This window comes from Rutidosis leptorrhynchoides, chromosome 7 (genome assembly GCF_046630445.1).
Source record: "Rutidosis leptorrhynchoides isolate AG116_Rl617_1_P2 chromosome 7, CSIRO_AGI_Rlap_v1, whole genome shotgun sequence".
Classification (NCBI taxonomy): domain Eukaryota; kingdom Viridiplantae; phylum Streptophyta; class Magnoliopsida; order Asterales; family Asteraceae; genus Rutidosis; species Rutidosis leptorrhynchoides.
Genome location: NC_092339.1, coordinates 39,711,278 through 39,733,324, shown reverse-complemented (window position 1 = coordinate 39,733,324; position 22,047 = coordinate 39,711,278). Strand labels below are relative to the sequence as shown.

Here is a 22,047-nt window from a genome sequence, read left to right as displayed (position 1 = left end):
CAAATTCTAAAGGTTTGCAGGCAGTGAATTCTTTGTAGGTGCATCCTACACGATTTCCTGTACTGCTAGATCCAAGGTTATTGTTGGTATGTAGCGCAGCCTGTACTGCGGCTATGTTTGAACCTAGAAAAGTACGGAATTCCTCTTCATTCATATTCACGGTGTGTCGAGTAGTCGGTGCCATTTCCTTCAAAATAGTCAAATGGAACAAGTTAATCATACAGAATATTAAGAGTAGTTAATAGTATTTCGTAGCATAATATGAACTCATTTATAAAAGCTTTTTCTTCATATTAGCGTTTTATAAGTTTAAATTCGGGTAGTACCTACCCGTTAAGTTCATACTTAGTAGCTAATATACAATTCAACTACTACAATTCTATATGAAAAACTGATTATAATAATATTTCGCGTTCAAACTTTTACACAATATTTTACAAACTTACAATACCGCTTATTTTACATATAGCATGAAATATAGCACACAATAAATTTGATACAAGATGGTTGTGAAGATAATTCTAGCTAGTACACAAGTCGTTCAGCAAAGGCAATAAAGACACGTAATTCATACGTCCAGAAACAAGTCATGCATTCTGGTTTTACTAGGATTACTTCCCATCCTTGGTCTTGTGGAACATAACCGTTATGGCCATTGATAAGACAGCGTGTTGTAACGTCATCAAAGGGACGAGGGTTACGTAATGTCCAACAGTCCCGTAACAATCTAAAAACCTCATTTCTTACCCCAATTACCGACTCCGTCACATGTGGGAACGTTTTGTTTAATAGTTGTAGCCCGATGTTCTTGTTCTCACTTTGGTGAGAAGCGAACATTACTAATCCGTAAGCATAACATGCTTCTTTATGTTGCATGTTAGCCGCTTTTTCTAAATCACGAAGTCCAATATTCGGATATATTGAGTCAAAATAATTTCTTAACCCATTGCGTAAAATAGCATTTGGGTTCTCCGCAATATATGCGTCAAAGTAAACACATCGTAACTTATGGATTTCCCAATGTGATATCCCCCATCTTTCGAACGAAAGCCTTTTATAAACCAAGGCATTCTTGGAACGTTCTTCGAATGTCTTACAAACTGATCTCGCCTTAAATAGTTGTGCCGAAGAATTCTGACCGACTCTAGACAAGATTTCATCAATCATGTCTCCGGGTAGGTCTCTTAAAATATTGGGTTGTCTATCCATTTTGTGTTTTTATACTGTAAAATAGACAAGAGTTAGATTCATAAAAAAAATACTTATTAATACAAGCAATTTTTACATATATCATAAAGCATAAGCACACTATATTACATATATTACACCACACGAATACAACTATCTTATTCCGACTCGCTTGTTTCTTCTTCTTCGATTTTGGTTCGTTTTGCCAAGTTTCTAGGGATATATGATGTTCCCCTAATACGAGCCGTAATTTTCCACATTGGTTTAGAAAAACCTGGTGGTTTAGAGGTTCCCGGGTCATTGTTACAACTTAAGGACTTCGGGGGTTGACGATACATATAAAGTTCATCGGGGTTGGAATTAGATTTCTCTATTTTATGCCCTTTCCCTTATTATTTTCTTTTGCCTTTTTAAATTCAGTTGGGGTAATTTCTATAACATCAACGGAATTCTCGTCGGAATCCGATTCATCGGAGAATTGGTAATCCTCCCAATATTTTGCTTCCTTGGCGGAAACACCATTGACCATAATTAACCTTGGTCGGTTGGTTGAGGATTTTCTTTTATTTAACCGTTTTATTATTTCCCCCACCGGTTCTATTTCTTCATCTGGTTCCGATTCTTCTTCCGGTTCCGATTCTTCTTCCGGTTCCGACTCTTCTTCCGGTTCCTCTTCGGGAACTTGTGAATCGGTCCACGAATCATTCCAATTTACATTTGACTCTTCATTATTATCAGGTGAGTCAATGGGACTTGTTCTAGAGGTAGACATCTATCATATAATATCAAACGCGTTAAGAGATTAATATATCACATAATATTCACATGTTAAAAATATATAGTTTCCAACAAAATTTGTTAAGCAATCATTTTTCAAGTAAACACGGTCGAAGTCCAGACTCACTAATGCATCCTAACAAACTTGATAAGACACACTAATGCAAAATTCTGGTTCTCTAAGACCAACGCTCTGATACCAACTGAAATGTCCCGTTCTTATTGATTAAAAACGTTCCATATTAATTGATTTCGTTGCGAGGTTTTGACCTCTATATGAGACGTTTTTCAAAGACTGCATTCATTTTAAAACAAACCATAACCTTTATTTCATCAATAAAGGTTTAAAAAAGCTTTACGTAGATTATCAAATAATGATAATCTAAAATATCCTGTTTACACACGACCATTACATAATGGTTTACAATACAAATATGTTACAACAAAATAAGTTTCTTGAATGCAGTTTTTACACAATATCATACAAGCATGGACTCCAAATCTCGTTCTTATTTAAGTATGCGACAGCGGAAGCTCTTAATAATCACCTGAGAATAAACATGCTTAAAACGTCAACAAAAATGTTGGTGAGTTATAGGTTTAACCTATATATATCAAATCATAATAATAGACCACAAGATTTCATATTTCAATACACATCCCATACATAGAGATAAAAATCATTCATATGGTGAACACCTGGTAACCGACATTAACAAGATGCATATATAAGAATATCCCCATCATTCCGGGACACCCTTCGGATATGATATAAATTTCGAAGTACTAAAGCATCCGGTACTTTGGATGGGGCTTGTTGGGCCCAATAGATCTATCTTTAGGATTCGCGTCAATTAGGGTGTCTGTTCCCTAATTCTTAGATTACCAGACTTAATAAAAAGGGGCATATTCGATTTCGATAATTCAACCATAGAATGTAGTTTCACGTACTTGTGTCTATTTTATAAATCATTTATAAAACCTGCATGTATTCTCATCCCAAAAATATTAGATTTTAAAAGTGGGACTATAACTCACTTTCACAGATTTTTACTTCGTCGGGAAGTAAGACTTGGCCACTGTTGATTCACGAACCTATAACAATATATACATATATATTAAAGTATGTTCAAAATATATTTACAACACTTTTAATATATTTTGATGTTTTAAGTTTATTAAGTCAGCTGTCCTCGTTAGTAACCTATAACTAGTTGTCCACAGTTAGATGTACAGAAATAAATCGATAAATATTATCTTGAATCAATCCACGACCCAGTGTATACGTATCTCAGTATTGATCACAACTCAAACTATATATATTTTGGAATCAACTTCAACCCTGTATAGCTAACTCCAACATTCACATATAGAGTGTCTATGGTTGTTCTGAAATATACATATATGTGTCGACATGATAGGTCGAAACATTGTATACGTGTCTATGGTATCTCAAGATTACATAATATACAATACAAGTTGATTAAGTTATGGTTGGAATAGATTTGTTACCAATTTTCACGTAGCTAAAATGAGAAAAATTATCCAATCTTGTTTTACCCATAACTTCTTCATTTTAAATCCGTTTTGAGTGAATCAAATTGCTATGGTTTCATATTGAACTCTATTTTATGAATCTAAACAGAAAAGTATAGGTTTATAGTCGAAAAAATAAGTTACAAGTCATTTTTTTAAAGGTAGTCATTTCAGTCGAAAGAACGACGTCTAGATGACCATTTTAGAAAACATACTTCCACTTTGAGTTTAACCATAATTTTTGGATATAGTTTCATGTTCATAATAAAAATCATTTTCTCAGAATTACAACTTTTAAATCAAATTTTATCATAGTTTTTAATTAACTAACCCAAAACAGCCCGCGGTGTTACTACGACGGCGTAAATCCGGTTTTACGGTGTTTTTCGTGTTTCCAGGTTTTAAATCATTAAGTTAGCATATCATATAGATATAGAACATGTGTTTAGTTGATTTTAAAAGTCAAGTTAGAAGGATTAACTTTTGTTTGCGAACAAGTTTAGAATTAACTAAACTATGTTCTAGGGATTACAAGTTTAAACCTTCGAATAAGATAGCTTTATATGTATGAATCGAATGATGTTATGAACATCATTGCTACCTTAAGTTCCTTGGATAAACCTACTGGAAAAGAGAAAAATGGATCTAGCTTCAATGGATCCTTGGATGGCTCGAAGTTCTTGAAGCAAAATCATGACACGAAAACAAGTTCAAGTAAGATCATCACTTGAAATAAGATTGTTATAGTTATAGAAATTGAACTAAAGTTTGAATATGATTATTACCTTGTATTAGAATGATAACCTACTGTAATAAACAAAGATTTCTTGTGGTTGGATGATCACCTTACAAGATTGGAAGTGAGCTAGCAAACTTGAAAGTATTCTTGATTTTATGAAACTAGAACTTTTGGAATTTATGAAGAACACTTAGAACTTAAAGATAGAACTTGAGAGAGATCAATTAGATGAAGAAAATTGAAGAATGAAAGTGTTTGTAGGTGTTTTTGGTCGTTGGTGTATGGATTAGATATAAAGGATATGTAATTTTGTTTTCATGTAAATAAGTCATGAATGATTACTCATATTTTTGTAATTTTATGAGATATTTCATGCTAGTTGCCAAATGATGGTTCTCACATGTGTTAGGTGACTCACATGGGCTGCTAAGAGCTGATCATTGGAGTGTATATACCAATAGTACATACATCTAAAAGCTGTGTATTGTACGAGTACGAATACGGGTGCATACGAGTAGAATTGTTGATGAAACTGAACGAGGATGTAATTGTAAGCATTTTTGTTAAGTAGAAGTATTTTGATAAGTGTCTTGAAGTCTTTCAAAAGTGTATGAATACATATTAAAACACTACCTGTATATACATTTTAACTGAGTCGTTAAGTCATCGTTAGTCGTTACATGTAAATGTTGTTTTGAAACCTTTAGGTTAACGATCTTGTTAAATGTTGTTAACCCAATGTTTATAATATCAAAAGAGATTTTAATTTATTATATTATCATGATATTATGATGTATGAATATCTCTTAATATGATATATATACATTAGATGTCGTTACAACGATAATCGTTACATATATGTCTCGTTTCAAAATCATTAAGTTAGTAGTCTTGTTTTTACATATGTAGTTCATTGTTAATATACTTAATGATATGTTTACTTATCATAATATCATGTTAACTATATATATAACCATATATATGTCATCATATAGTTTTTACAAGTTTTAACGTTCGTGAATCACCGGTCAACTTGGGTGGTCAATTGTCTATATGAAACCTATTTCAATTAATCAAGTCTTAACAAGTTTGATTGCTTAACATGTTGGAAACATTTAATCATGTAAATATCAATCTCAATTAATATATATAAACATGGAAAAGTTCGGGTCACTACACTTGGCTAAGGCTTCTTGGTTAGCCAATAAATTCTCCAACTCTATTAATGATGGTTGAGTAGGCCATCCTCTCACAGCGGCTATAAATCCATTATACTCGGACCTTAAGCCATGGATGATAATTCTTTTCATCTTTGCATCACTCACTTTCTCTTCAGGAGCAAGTTGAGATATCTCACGACAAATAGATTTCACCTTGGTGAAATACTGAGAAATAGATAGACTTCCTTGTGAGATACCTGCGAGCTCATTTTTCAAGAGCTGGAGGCGTGCTTCATTCTTCTTTGAAAACAATTTTTCAAAAGTTTCCCTAGCTGCCTTTGGTGTTTTCTCGTCACGGATGTGCTCCAATAGATCCTCCTCGATTGTAGTCTTCAATATAAATAAAGCCTTCCCGGCCTTGATGTTCCATTTTCTCAAGGCTTCGGCATTTTCTTTCGGTGGAGGCGTTGTGTCACTGCCAACAACTATTTCCCATAAATCATGTCCTTGTAGGTAGGATTCTATGCAAGTCCGCCAATAACCATAGTTGTGGTTATGGAGACTCTTGATTCCACCGCTCGTACTTGCATGATCTGCCATCATGACGTCCAATATCCAATAAGCTTGGTCCCAGACCGATGAGCTTTCACAGTTCCTAACTGTGCTCCGACAGAATCTCCCTTAGGGCCTTGGTATTAACAAGATGATGTAAACGTCCAACGTTTACCGATGAGTACCTCCACTAGCAATGGTCCCGAACGACCCGTTCTGATACCAATTGTTGGAAGCTTCGATGAGCCCAACACACCCACTATAGAGGACCTAGATTATACTACACTCACTATACCAACACTTTGACGTTGGTTAGCCTTTAATTTTATGAATCCTTATTGCACAATAATGTTTAGGCGACAGTGTCGACCATATATCATTCAGGCGGTATAACCGACCATATATCACTTAGGAGGCAGAGCCGACCATATAATAAAAATAACACAAGTGCACTAAGAACTTAAACACAAACTAAGGCTTAACCGGGAAACTTAACAAAGAACACTTTTATTAATACAAAATATAATTACAATATTGCTTACTTATATGTTTTCTATTCTCTAACTCACACTCTTCTTACTTCCTCACAACTCTCACACTTTACACAAATGAACCCACCACCTATATTTATACTTCTCCATGGATGTTTCTAGAAACTAGATATTTCCATGGATATATAAATATCTAGATATTTTTATACATATAAATATCTAGATATTTCTTACACATATAAATATCTAGATTTTTCTATACATTTTAATATCTAGATATTTTTCATATACATATTAATATCTAGATATTTAACCATATACATTTACTAATTCCATATTATTCTAAATTTGCATTGTATTTAACAAAAACTAATAACACAATCAAACGTACATTCTCGTTCGGGCATTTTTGACTAGTAGATGAGCAACAAATTTGTTAGAAGCAAGAGCAAAGGAAAAGCTATAGCTTAGTGTTCATAATTGAGTGCATATTCACTCTCTCTAGAAAAGCCTTTATCATGGTAAACTATTAATCTGAGCAATTGATACTTACATATCTACACCTCCGGTTCAGTTTGATTACACGAGATCTACGGCGACTCATCATCATCATCATCATTATTATTATTATTGTTATCATTAATTATTATCATTAGCTTCAGCAGCGTTTGAAGGATTTGGGAGATTATGTGATGACTAACTGAAGGTAGCGATGGATATGAGATTCACGAAGAATTGATTATGTGATACGTTTTGAGAGGAGGATTTGGGGGAAAAGTGAAATTGAGAGGATTTGGGGGAAAAGTGAAATCGATTATGTTATAGGTCATGTAATTACTCTATTAACTCTGTATACAATATACAAGATGGAGAATATATTTTTTTTAAATAATTTGAGAGGGAGAACTGTTGCATAAACCACCCCCAACTGCTGCTCGGGAGGAAACCTGGTGCAATCTGAGGGCATGAGCGGTAAACCCCTCTCCCGCACCGCCCTCACAAAGCGATGTGCGAAAGTCACCCTTGGGTGGAATTCAAGGGTTAAGGGGCAACCTTGTGTTTAATGCTGCATTTTACGTGAGTCAAACTTTTGACCACTTGCTAAGAGTGACAGTTTACTACCACATGAGCTAAAACAGAAGGTTAGATGGAGAGTGTAATTTAGGATCAAGAAAATGAAGCTACAAAGCCTTCCTTTTATAGTTGAACTTATGGCCTTCCTTTTATAGTTAGAACTTTATTAATGTAGAGAATGCATGAATGTCAGCCATAAACATGGGGTCAAATAACACATGATAGGTGGCCACTAAAGCAATATGAAAATTAACTAGTTTGCTTCCATAATTCAGCCACACATTTTTTTTTTTTGAGAAGCTTCAGCCACACATATTAAATGTGTAAAGTATATCATCGTCCAACTGCTTTATGGTATAGGTTTTTACAGAACCAACTGGGACATGCCACATGTCCATACATACAACATGTGACCAGATAATCATTTTGTTCATGATACTTTGAAGCATTAGACAGATAAAAAAGGAACAAAATATCAGTTAAGCTGCAAATCTTTTTGAATCTGTTTCATGATCAGTTTGAAGAAAGATTAAATAGAAAATGCAAATCTATAGATTCTATTAAAACACTAACCTTATGATGTCATAAATAATGAATTTTTCTTCATACAAAAAAAAACAAAAGAAAATTAAAAAAATTTAAGACCATGTAGATGATGTCATTAATATAAAATTTATATAATTAAAATTTAAATATTATTACTCCCTATAAGATACGGAGTAACTAGATAACTGATAAATTGATTTTTTTGAGGTTTTGTTATCACTATGCTAGAAAGATCGATAAAGGCTCAAAACTGAATGATTGCTTAAATGGTTTTGAATTATTTGTTGGTTAAAGTATGTGATTTGTATGTTGCTTTATTTATTAATCGCTATGTTATTTTTATAGTTTATGTCTCTGTTAATCCTCATTGCCTTTTATTGATCTTTAGCATTTGTGATTATATGCATAGAATATAAGGGATCAAGACTGTTTCATATTATGTTTATAATCGTAATCGTAATTACCTACTTCAAAAACCATATTATAGAAAGTAGGTGCGGCAGACCATACAAAAGGCTTTACCATGTTATGTATTTGGCTTGGCACACATCATGCATTCATTAGAGGTTCAAACTCTAACAATTCATTGAAAATCACATTGTATAATACGTATTATATGTTAGTTTTAATGGATGATATAAAATAAAAATGGTTTTCTATACACTTGATGTTGATAGGTTAGGTGGTTCTTGGCATTTTCAGGGTGATGAAGCACCACTTAAGGTAACAAGAAAAGTCCTTGCATTGAAGGAGGAGAAGCTGGTGAATGTGAAGACATGCCCCTGATAAAGTAACTCCTATTAGCAAGTAAACAGTAAATTGGTTCATTTGCGATGTTGTAAAAAGATCTATTTTAAATAATCGTACCATGGTAATACAACTGTCAATTTTAAAGTTCTTAAAGTTTGGATTTATTCACAGGTAGTTCACGACAACATGACGTCACTACTTGAAAAGGTCAGGGATAAAGAGTCGTCTCTACTTTTTACTACTGATGTTGTAAGTAATTGATTCTTGAATGATTTGGTTACAATACATCAACCGTATATATACAATGCTCTCCAATGATTCTATGTGATCTTTGCTAAATATAACTAGAGTTGACTTGGTGTAGACAACTATACAAAGAATAATCTAAATATAGAGAATATATGCAAGATAATATAGACATCGGCTAATACAGCCCCTCAGTTTGAGCGGGAGGGCAAACGGACGTTCAAACTGGTCCGAAATTTTTCAAACAAGACCCGAGGCAATCCTTTAGTAAAAATACCAGCAATCTGAAACCGTGTCGGAACATGAAGAATGCGAATCTGACCACGTGCTACCTTTTCTCGGACAAAGTGAATATCCATTTCGATGTGCTTAGTTCTTTGATGTTGAACCGAATTGCCGGAAAGAAAGATAGCACTAACATTATCACAAAAAACGATGGTGGCCTTGGAGATAGGACATAGAAGTTCCAAAAGTATATTACGAAGCCAACATGATTCCGAAACTACATTTGCGACCCCTCGATATTCGGGTTCGACACTCGAATAAGACACGGTAGGTTGTCGTTTAGCGGACCAAGAAACGAGATTACCACCTAAAAACACACAATAACCAGATGTGGAGCGTCGTGTATCGGGGCAACCACCCCAATCAGCATCTGTATATGAAACAAGAGACGAAAGGGAGCTCTTGGTTAGCTGTAGGCCATGAGAAATAGTACCACGTAAATATTTAATTATCCGACGCAAAGCTTGCATGTGACATTCCTTCGGATCATGCATGTGGAGACAAATTTGTTGAACCGCGTAAGAAATGTCGGGCCTGGTGAATGTTAAGTATTGGAGAGCACCTGCCAAACTTCGAAACTTTGTGGGGTCCGAATATGAAGGACCACTGTTAGAACTCATTTTACCATTCGTGTCAACCGGAGTTTTGACGAACTTGCAGTTCGACATACCAGCGCGAGTAAGAATATCCTCAGCATATTTTTCTTGACTAAGGAAGAGCCCGTGTGCATCACGCGTCACCGAGATGCCTAAAAAATAACTTAAGGAACCTAAGTCTTTCATGGCAAATTCATTGCCAAAAAGAGTCATCAACTGTGTACGTAAGGAGTCCGAAGAAGTGACCAAAATAATATCATCAACGTATAGTAATAAATAGGCAGTGTCAAGTCCACGTGTGTAGATGAATAAAGAGTGATCCGAGCGACTATGAGTGAAACCAATAGAAGAGGCAAACATGGCGAATCGTTGGCATCAAGCGCGAGATGCTTGCTTTAACCCATATAACGAACGTTTTAATAAGCAAACATGATCCGGTTTAGCACTATCATGAAAACCATAAGGCTGATACATGTAGACAGTTTCATGTAGTGAACCGTGGAGAAACGCGTTTTTAACATCAAGCTGATTAATGTTCCATGACTTTGAAAGTGCAATGGATAAGACAAGTCGTATAGTAGCTGGTTTGACTACCGGACTAAATGTTTCATTACAATCGATGCCAACAGTTTGCGAACGCCCATCACCAACCAACCGAGCCTTGTATCGCTCAAGAGACCAGTCCGATTTTAATTTGTGTCTAAAGATCCACATGCTGCGAATAACATGCATGTGAGGTGACCGCGGGACAAACACCCAAGTATTATTATCATCCATTAAGGCTTTGTATTCATCGGTCATAGCCATGTTATAATTAGGATCAGAGAGGGCTTCTTTAGGTGAGCGAGGAAGAGGAGAGATAGTGGTTGTGGAGGAAAGATTGAACGGGACTTTGGGTTTGTGAATATCGGTCATGCTACGAGTGATTATGGTTCGGTTAGGAGGTGGGGAAGGAGGACTAGATGCATTTGAATGTTCCTGAGAAGATGAAATAGATTGTGAAGAGTTATTAGTTGAAGTAGTAACAATAGGTGGAACAGTTTCGTTAGAATTAGATGGTGATAAAGGTGATAGGCCATTAGTGGAAAGGGGAGAAGATATTGAGGGAGTAGGCTGAGCGCGAGATGTATTTGGTGGTGAGTGAGAGTTTAGAGGGCTAAAGTGTGTTGGGTTATCATCAGCTAACTGGGCCGGATGGGTGACTGTTGGGTCGTGCGTTCGTTGATTGTGAGTTGCAATAACAGGAGCATATAAGGATGTAATTATGTTGTCTGTTAACAAATGATACTTAGAAGTGTTTGAGCTAGGAGTTGTAGCAAAGGGAAATTGAGATTCATCAAACATAACATGTCGAGAGATAATAAATTTATTAGTTTTGGGATCATAACATTTGTAACCGCGATGATTTGGAGGATACCCAAGAAAAACACAAGGAGTTGAACGGGGTTGTAGTTTATTGATAGTATGAGAGGGTAGAAGAGGGTAGCATAGACAACCGAAAGTACGAAGGTGAGAGTAAGTGGGAATGCGGTTATAGAGACATTGAGTTGGAGATTGAAGATTGAGAGTTTTAGTAGGTAGAATATTTAGTAAGTAGGTAGCCATTTGAAGGGCGTGAGGCCAAAAAGATAGTGGAAGAGAAGCATGAGAGAGAAGGGTTCGTATGATGTTATTAATAGCACGTATTTTTCTTTCTGATCTACCGTTTTGAGATGAAGAGTATGGATAAGAAAAACGAAATTGCATTCCATGTGTGGCACAAAATTGATGAAAATTCTTATTGTTATACTCGGTTCCATTATCACATTGGAAGGTTTTGATAGGCTTTTCAAATTGTGTTTTAATATAGGAATTAAACTTGAGAAAAGTTGAAAAAACATTATATTTGTTAACAAGAGGATATGTCCATAAAAAATTAGTATGATTGTCTAAGAATAGAATATAGTATTTGTATCCGGCAGTACTGGGAACCGGAGAAGTCCATAAATCACAATGTATAATATCAAAAGGCGATAAAGTAGTGGATAAAGAAGAAACAAATGGCAACTTTATTTGTTTTCCAAACACACAAGATTGACAAATAGAATGTAAAGATTGTTTAGGACAAGAAATAAACTTTTTATTATTAAGAGAGCGCAATATATCATCGCCTGGATGTCCAAGACGATGGTGCCAGATGTTTGTAGAAAAAGCAGCAAAGGTAGAAGGTTGAGATAGATGCTTCAACAATGAGTTGGTGATAGGATAAAGATCTCCAGTACTGTTACATCTCAGGATTGGTTTGCCCTGCGGAAAATCCTTCACAGTAAAACCAAAAGGATCAAATTCCAGAGAAATGTTATTATCAGTTGATAAGCGACGAACAGAGACAAGATTTTTAATAAGTGTAGGTGAGTGAAGTATATTTTGTAAGTAAAGGGGACGGGAAAAATTATTGAAGGTAGAGTGACCAAAACCGTGAATTGGAATGCCATGACTGTTCCCAACAATAATGTTTTTACGAAGCCTTAAGGGATAATAAAACTCAAGATTACCTGAATTTGCAGTCATATGAGAAGTAGTTCCTGTATCCATGTACCACGTATCATCGGGAGGATTAAGAGTCATCGTATGCATTGCACTATCAATATCAGTCGGGCTGTAACCGGATGACAATGACCCAGTAGAGTAACGAGCCTGATTTGCACTGTTCACGTGATTCGACCTTAGACCCAAAATACCAGCCTGGTGATTTGGGGTATTAGTGTAGGGCTGAGTGGGATATGGACAAGGTGGACTAGCCCATTGGGGAGCCCAAGGAGGTGAAGAATACATCCAGTGAGGGTAACCGTTCCAAAATTGATTTGATGTGTTCTGAGAATAGTTCCGGCCACGACCTCTACCATTCCTACCCCGATAACTGTTATTACGGCCACGTCCTCGGTTGTTAGAGTACTGGTACGGCTGAGGATTGACTGAAGCCGGTGTATTGTATCGGTCAGATGGTGGTGCCGGATTATTGGGCATCGGAATATTGGGGACCGATGGTTTTGAAGGTACGGCGGCAACAAGGGCGGCGTCGTTATGAGTTGAATTGTTCATCGCCTGTTTCTCCTTACGAGTTTCTTCCAAAATTAATTTGGATCGGGCATCATAGAAAGTTGGAAGTTTATCCAATTGAGTAAAATAAGTTCCACCAGTGTCAAAAGAATCATTCAATCCGGCAATAAGTTGGAGTACCATACGGTCATCAGATACTTTATCACCAACGTTTCGAAGCTGATCAGCTAACATCTTGATTTCTTGACAATAAGCAGCACAATCGGTGAAATCATCAAGACGAACAGTGTTGAACTGTCGTTGAAGGTATAGTGCTCTAGTGTTTTTGTTATCCTGGACAAGTTTGCCAAGGATGCCAATATCAAGGTTTTCCCCAATTTCATTTCTTTATTCATATTTAAGTTTAGTTTATAATTTTAAAACATTTTATTTATTTATTTATTACTATAAAAAATAGTTACATCTATTACTGAAGCAAATGAAATTGTTTGTGGTAATTGAAACAGTGTTGTTGAAAACATTACACAGACACATGAAAACCGAAGACATACTTAATGCGGAAATTCCTAACACGATTAGCAGCATCTCCATTAACAAAGTTTGTGCATCAGAGATGAAAGGTTTGTCAATTGTTTTGTATGACTGAAGCGAATTATTTTTAGTGGAACAGTTTTATCGCATGAGGTTAAATTGTTGAAGTTTCATGACAACTGTAACAATTGTTTTTTTTTTTTTTTTTTTGGTTAAATACAACAACCACGTTGACAGCACAGATAATCCCGTTTGACATAAATGATATGGCTATGCCTATAGGTATGGAAAGCACGACTAATGTCCTTATAAATTACAGCTGAAACAAGGTACGGAGTATATTTTATCCTTTATTTCTTGTACTTCCGACTCTTATAGTTGTATACAGTATTAGTTTTTAGGTACATGGTTTTCAACATGTGCTTAAAACAATGGCTAATAAAAACATGTTGAGACTCTATGATGGTACATGAAATTGTCTAAGTTTGGACATGACACTGTTGAAACGAAAAAAGGTAAGGAAACTCTTCGTTAACAAGTTTTGTTGTTGCCTTTTACATCCTTTCAAATTTTATTGTTACTTTTATTAATTGTTTGTGATGATGATCTAATGGTGTTAGTATCAAATTGAGATATTGTAACCATGCGATATTTGTACCTAGATTTTGCGGATTAGGTGTAATGAGATAAAACTTGGTTGGTTTCTGCGTAAATTCATTGTTATTTGGATAAGTTCTAGATTGGAATGGAATTATTATTTTGTTGAACATATCACTGCAAATGATGATAGAGCTGGTCAATAGGTTAAAGTAAAAGTTTGTTCTTAGTTTTAAACATCTATAATGAGTTGTATTCAAAGGTGTGTATAAATTTTGACATGAGTTGTTAAAGTGAGAATTTAATATTAAACATTTATAATGAGTTGTTAAAGAAAAATTTGTTCTTAATTTTAAACATACACATGTAGATATAGATTCGTTTTTGAATTTTTCATTTGTACTTCAAAGTACCAAAGTTGATGTATATGGTGGCAACATCAGATTGAAATGTATTTTCATATATATATATATATATATATATATATATATATATATATATATATATATAACTTTACATTTATTACCAATATGTGGTTCCACATCAAATATTCGAATATGCAACACTAATATTGACTTTCATTGAATTTTGAGCTTGTGGTAGTTAATGATGTATGGCAGATACTATTTCTGTAGGAAGCATCAGTCATTACGTACAGGTTCTTTGGATGCTGCTTCTACAAACAGTGTTAATTACGAACTCTGTATTTGTGTATTGTTTCATTTTGGCACTTTTGTATGTTTGGATAGTTGCTGCAACTTTGGTTTATTTTTCTTAATGTCATTGTAATGAAATGAGCCTATTCAATTGTCATTCAATAAATCATGCAAGTTCTTTTATGTGTCTCTAATTGTCCTTCATTAAATCATGCAACTTCTTTTATGTGTCTCTAACTCTCTATACTAACTTCTATGATTTATTTTTTAAACTTCCGTGATTGCACGGGCTCTTAATTTGTATAGTTAAAAAAAATATTTTTTAATAAACTCAATAAATTTTGCACGGTTATTTACCCACCCGTTACATTCACTTATTATCTATATATTGTTTCGTTTAAACAAACCCGTGATTTCACGGGTCATTTCACTAGTTATACCCTTTAAGATTAAACGTTCCAATAATATCTCTTCTTGCTGTTAATATATATATATATATATATATATATATATATATATCTTCATTTAAAAAGAGGCGTGAATTAACTCTTCTCTAATTATTACTCTATTTAAATAAAGTAACCATATTACTATTTCACTACAAATAAAATAAAAAGACATTTAGTGGCAAACAAAGCTTGATAGAATCCTACCACTAAAGCCTTTTCATGAAACTTCTTCCTTGCTACAAACCATTTATCGGTCATAGTCAGTGGCGGATCCAGGATTAATTTTCTACGGGGGCAAAAATTTACTAAAATTATTTGAATTTTAAAAATCATATAAAAAATAGACATAGCTCCTAAGTTTTTCAAAGAGATAACTTATAAATGTTATCAAAAAAGTAATAAAAACAGCTGCTGCAAGACTCGAACCCCCAACCAGTTTGTTATTAGCGCCTTACATTAACCAGCTGATCCAAGAGCAGTTTGTTACATATTTCTTCTATATATTATATAACCTGATAGTTACGCACGGTTTTATCGCATTTACATAAAAAATTATTAAAATATTTTCGATCGCCGGGGGCGGATGACCCCGGTTGCACCATGCTGGATCCGCCCGTGGTCATAGTTTATGTCACAATACTTTTCAAATGTGTGCAATAACCGCAGCAGCAGGGGCACCAATCTTATGACATCGTAACTCGTATTATCACTTTGATCCGATATCATTTGATATTTTCAATTATGTTTTGTAGGTTAAATGAACAAATAAATACATTAGTAAATGATTTTCAGTAGTGTAACATATATGTTAATGGTGTCATTTCATTCGTTTACTTTAGGTCAAGCTTCATTGAATAATATTGCATGCCATATTATTGTCCCCTCAAAAGTAAAGGGGAAGAAACATTTCACACATTGATGAAATAAGAAAATAAAGTCTTGATGCACTCTTTCCATGAACTTGCAAGGTGCAAGTAAAATATGTTTTGTATACATCAAGTATCAAGTAGCTCTTGTTCTGCTATATTTAAGTACAAACTTGCCTGTCTTTGTTTTTCAAAATAAGTAATTATTACTCAATATATATATATATATATATATATATATATATATATATATATATATATATATATATATATATATATATATATATATATATATTTGATTCTTGTTTAGAAGGATGTCTTTGCCTTTTAAGACTCCTGAGGATGCGGTGCCGTGGGTGGGGTTGTATATCGCAATAGCATCTCTAGTTTGCACTCTTGCGATGGCAGCTGACGCCTTCCACGGCTTCAGACAAGGGAAACTATGGTTTCCATGCAAATTTTTCACACTCAATGCTGCTTCACTTACAGTTATAGCCGCAGCAATGAAGATACCGGTGGATTAACTACTATCAAGAATGATAGTTTTGATACAGTCACCAAAGTTTTTAGCATGGTTTTCTTGTTCACCATGTTAGCCAATCTTCTCCCTTCTTTAGGGCTTATGGGTGACAGAGAACTTTTAGCCAACATGATAGCTTTGGGTATTCTCTTAATCACTATTATAGTAAATGTATGCATTCAAATGGTTACAGGGTTGTTGGTTGATAGTGTGATTTCCTTATTATTCATATTACCCACTGTATTGGTATTTTCAGTAGCTTTAATTGTTCCAGAATCTAGACGAATCTTCGAACTACAGTGCAAAGAGCTGCACGGACTGTACTCAAATCATAAGAAGATTCATTTCTCTTATAAGGAACTTGTGCATAACGTTAAGAAGTATTGGGTAATGGCAGAAACTAGTAACCCTCAATTTGTGATTGCTTGTTCACAAGTTTCTTCCGCTCTAGGGGTTGTATGTTTATATCTTGCTTTCTCTTCAGCAATCATTCTTCTTGATACATCTTTTTTAGCAGATTTAGGAGAATCGGATTATAAGTGGTCAATCAAAGCTATTGTTATTCTCCAATTAGTTGGTAGATTAGTAGGTAGTATAGCACCAGTGTCTAGATGTTTCAGTGTCATTAGTTATTTCAACATCTCTAAAAAATGGAGCAAGAACCACATAAATATATTCAGAGTTGAGAAACAATGGATCCGAAGGCTTCAACACTGGAAACGGAATCATATCCGTTCACATATACCAGGCTGCCATTGCAAAATGGTTTTCAATCAGGTCAAAAACTTGATTTTGAACATATGTATAGCACTTCAAATATTGGCTGCAGTTATATGTAAAACGTTTTGTCTCGTTCCTAGATGTTTTCTGATCGTAATCTCTTATTGTTGGTATCTCTGCAAATTATTTTTTAAAACTTGCATTCGGAAACCAAATGCATCGAACAATAACATAAATTCAGAGGTGAAAGAATATAGGAGATGTGTGCTACTATTTGAAGAGGATGCGGTACTTTCAAACAGAGTATTGAAAAATATCCTCAGATCTATAACAAAGCTTCTTCAAGTATCCGAAAAAAAAGATCCGAGAAATGTTATGAAGCTATTAGAAAAATCTACAAATTTCAATGGAGTAGTAGAGTTCGACAATGACCAAGTCCCGCGTTTACATGGCGACGATGTCCGCAATTGCTGGAGCCTAGTTTTAGTAACATTAACAACTGTTGCTATTGCACTTCCTAACGTTGCAAATACTCGTGTGAAAGAGTTACTTGCTGGTATGCGGGAAGGGCTCAAATTTGTAAAACGTATAGAAGAAAACCTCAACTAAAATGGTGACTTGGCAGAGGCAAGAAAAGCATCTACGCGTTTGTGGACAGAAGTGGAAGTGTATTGCAAGTGGCTACAGATTGATCTTCAAAACAAGGCTTACAAAGGAAAAACATCAAAGGAGATTCTTCGGTTGTTAGGTGATATGGCTGTACAAAACGTCATACACTTCAAGAGCCGCAAATCCAAAAGTCTGAATCGCTCGCTTCACAAGTTCATCGCTTCAAGTTCCATGTATAGAATTAGTGAAACCATACAACTCCATTGCAATAAGCAAGAAAGTTGGCCGAATGATGAGGAGCTTTTTGACTGGATATCAACTGTAATTGCAGATGTGTTTTGTGCTTGCTTTACCAACATACCACGTGTCGTAACGATGATGTGTCATCACGATGCAATCGAAAAAAGACACCAAAGTATCCGCGCTGCAGCTAAGCTTCTTGGTAAATCGAAAAACATTCTTACCATACTTGAAAAGCGCCAACTTCGAAACATAGATGCGGACTCGATGGCGTACATTGAAAAGTGGCACGCGTTACCAAACAGTGAGTTACTCAATGGTTCAAACCAAGTTCAACCAGCTTCTGCAAGTACTAATGAATCACATATAGAAGTAACTATTATGTAAGTGTGAATCTATTCATCAAGACTTCATCAAACCATGTTTAATTAACCTAGTTGTGATTTCTAGCTATCGTTTATAAATCTACATCAGCACATCAACGCTAGGCCCTTCCATGTCAAGCGTTTCTTTGCTCTTTTGCTTGTATTTAATGTCTTGAATATGAATTGAGGTTTATATTTGTTACTTGTTCAAGTTTCTATTGCTATTTTTATGTGTTACTTCATCTCATGATCTCGTGTTATTAGCATCGTTGATGGGTTGATGATCAACTCGAGTTTAACGATAGCCGCTGATTTGAAAAAACAAAGGGACAGAGTAACATTGACAGTCTGATACACATTCAACGTAGTAAAACTTCTTTTTTATTACTATGTATAAAAATAAATCCATTGTTGACAATACTCTAAAGGGCAAATGGCCCGAAAGGGTAACCTATATTGTCAAATTTGACAATCAAGGTAACCCCCAATTTCAGTAAGCCCAAAAAGGAATCAATTTTAATTTTTGCTTGCAAAAAGGAATGCGTGTTCAAATTTTTTAAAATTGAGGTAATATCAGACGAATTTTTTTTTAAAAAAATCGCAAATTACTTCAAATTGAGACTTGGAACAGATTCCTAATGCTCCGAATTTCATTTTTTGTGAAGCAATTAGATCCAAAACATCACGAAAAAGGTTGAATCGACTTTTTCATCTCAGCTTGTTCAAACGACTTGTTCATCTCGATTCATTGCTTTTCGTGATGTTTTGGATCTAGTTGCTTTACAAAAAATGAAATTCGGAGCATTAGGAATCTGTTTCAAGTCTCAATTTGAAGTAATTCGCGATTTTAATAAAAAAATCGTCTGATATTACCTCAATTTTAAAAAATTTGAACACGCAGTCCTTTTTGCGAGCGAAAATTAAAATTGAGTCCTTTTTGGGCTTACTGAAATTGGGGGTTACCTTGATTGTCAAATTTGACAACATAGGTTACCCTCTCGGGCCATTTGCCCTACTCTAAATGATTTGTGCATCATTGCTAGAAATTTTGAATTTTTAATTTAGATACGTTGTGTGTTGCTTTCTAATTTTTGTTCTAAGCTTAAGAAAAAACTTAATTATCTAACATTAGTTGAACTTGAATTGAAATCATTCGTTGACAAGAGCGCGCAGAAAGAGAGAGCAAATTAAGGGTAATCGAGCTTCGTGTGACAAGCTGTCAAGAGCAAAGAAAAAAGTCATTCGAAGCTCGAGAATACGAAAAATAAAATTCAATTAAAAGCTCAATATATATGGCAAGCAACTTGCGAAAGAATTACATTTATGCATTCAAATAGATATTTTATACGTCTCAGATTAACACACAGGCAAAAAAAAACAAAAAAAAAAAAAAAAAAACGCGTGGTATGCATATTCGATTAGATCAGGGGCCCATTTTGTGTGAATGCACTATATCCCATAGACAGAAAATAATTGAAGATGGTAACCTTTACGAGTATCAATTTAACAGGCCCAATAACGGTTTACAAATGCAAATGCTGTTAGGAAGAGAGGATCGCCTGGACGTTGGGAGATATAAATTTGAGAGAAAAACAACTCTATTACTCACAAGAATAGATTTACAGAGTATTACAAAACTCTTACAAAAAAAAAAAAACTCTCAAACTCACACACACTCTCTAGGTTGTGATTACACTTCTCTGAGTGATTTGGGATGATTTACAATTGAGGTTTGCACCTCTATTTGTAGTAAAAATTCTATGGCGGTGGAATGGTGTGAACGGAGAAGGTTGGCGGCCGTCATCGTTATCAACTTTTCTACTTCCATATGAGTTGTCAAGGTTGCCTACTTTGAATATCTAGAAGGTGGGCTTCTAGATTGTAGGCTGGAAATCTTCAATTCTCCCCCTCCAGCCGAATCCACGAACATTCCAGTTATGTCTCTGCATAATTCCAACTTCTCTCGAGTCACCACCTTTGTTAACATATCCGCAGGATTCTCCTTTGTATGGATCTTCACTAGTCTCAACAGTTGTCGATCAATTACCTCGCGTATCCAATGATAGCGAATATCAATATGTTTTGTACGAGAATGGTACATGGAGTTCTTGCTCAAATCTATAGCACTTTGACTGTCACAATATACCTTGTACTCCTTTTGCTTGATTCCAAATTCTTGAAGATAACGCTTTAACCACAACATTTCTTTTCCAGCTTCTGCGGCAGCAATATACTCTGCTTCAGTTGTGGATAATGCAACACACCTCTGTAGTCTTGACTCCCATGAAACAGCTCCCCCTGCAAAAGTGTAAATGAATCCTGAAGTAGATTTCCTACTATCAGGATCTCCGGCCATATCCGCATCTGTATAGCCTTCCAAGATTGGATCAGCTCCCCCGTAACAAAGACATAGATTCTTTGTACCTTTAAGATATCTGAGAATCCATTTTACCGCCTCCCAATGTTCTTTCCCGGGGTTCGAGAGAAAACGACTCACCGTTCCTACTGCATGAGCAATATCGGGCCTTGTACACACCATCGCATACATCAAACTTCCAACTGCTGAAGAATATGGTACTGACGACATCTCCCCGATCTCTTCCTTGGATGAGGGACAAGAACTCTTGCTTAACTTGAAATGGTTAGCTAATGGAATGCTAACAGGTTTGGCATTGTTCATATTGAAACGTAAAAGCACTCGTTCAATATACTTCTCCTGAGATAGCCATAACCTTTTATTCTTCCTGTCTCGGGTTATCTGCATTCCCAAAATCTGTTGAGCCTGTCCTAAGTCTTTCATGTCAAAAGACTTAGAGAGTTCCTTCTTCAGCTGGTTGATCTTCGTTGCGTCTTTCCCTACGATCAAAATATCGTCTACATATAGTAGAAAAGCAACGAAATCTTTTTCAGAAAACTTCTGAATGTAGACACACTCATCTGCTGCAGTTTTCTTGTACCCGTGACTCACCATGCACGAGTCAAACTTCTTGTACCACTGCCTAGGTGCCTGCTTTAAACCGTACAAACTTTTCTTCAGCTTGCATACGAGGTTATCTCCTGAAACCTCAAAACCTTCTGGCTGCTCCATGTAAATTTCTTCATGTAAATCTCCATGAAGAAAAGCTGTCTTTACATCCATCTGTTCAAGCTCCAAGTTCATACTTGCGACCAATCCAAGTATGACTCTAATTGAAGTCATCTTGACTACTGGTGAAAATATCTCGTCAAAATCAATCCCTTTCTTCTGTTGGAATCCTTTGATTACAAGTCGTGCTTTGTATTTCACCACTTTTCCACTACCATCCTTTTTCAGCTTGAACACCCATTTATTTTTCAGTGCCTTCTTCCCGCGTGGAAGTTCTACAATCTCATAAGTTTGATTTTTCTGCAGAGAATCCATCTCATCCTGCATTGCGAGCTACCATTTTTCTTTATCCTTATGAGTTACTGCTTCATGAAAACTCTCCGATTCTCCATCTTCAGTAAGTAGAAGGTACTCGGATTCTGGATATCTA

General features: G+C 35.3%; 2 protein-coding genes across 2 annotated transcripts; one reads left to right on the top strand and one right to left on the bottom strand.

The window, feature by feature from the left end:
- Positions 1-9,250: 9,250 nt before the first annotated feature.
- Positions 9,251-10,300, bottom strand: LOC139859132 (uncharacterized mitochondrial protein AtMg00810-like). The gene has a single exon (XM_071847937.1). It carries the CDS (start codon positions 10,298-10,300, stop codon positions 9,251-9,253), a length of 1,050 nt encoding a protein of 349 aa, XP_071704038.1.
- Positions 10,301-16,392: 6,092 nt separating this feature from the next.
- Positions 16,393-18,884, top strand: LOC139859131 (uncharacterized). The gene is made up of 4 exons (XM_071847936.1): positions 16,393-16,523; positions 16,568-17,874; positions 17,944-18,550; positions 18,797-18,884. The coding sequence occupies exons 1-4, from the start codon at positions 16,393-16,395 to the stop codon at positions 18,882-18,884; spliced, it is 2,133 nt and encodes a 710-aa protein (XP_071704037.1).
- Positions 18,885-22,047: the final 3,163 nt, after the last annotated feature.

Coding starts and splice junctions, on each gene's coding strand:
- LOC139859132 (XM_071847937.1), bottom strand. CDS start 10,300: ATGTTTGCCTCTTCTATTGGTTTCACTCATAGTCGCTCGGATCACTCT.
- LOC139859131 (XM_071847936.1), top strand. CDS start 16,393: ATGTCTTTGCCTTTTAAGACTCCTGAGGATGCGGTGCCGTGGGTGGGG. Junction 16,524..16,567: donor TTCAGACAAGGGAAACTATG/GTTTCCATGCAA, acceptor CTTCACTTACAG/TTATAGCCGCAGCAATGAAG. Junction 18,551..18,796: donor CATATAGAAGTAACTATTAT/GTAAGTGTGAAT, acceptor TCGTGTTATTAG/CATCGTTGATGGGTTGATGA.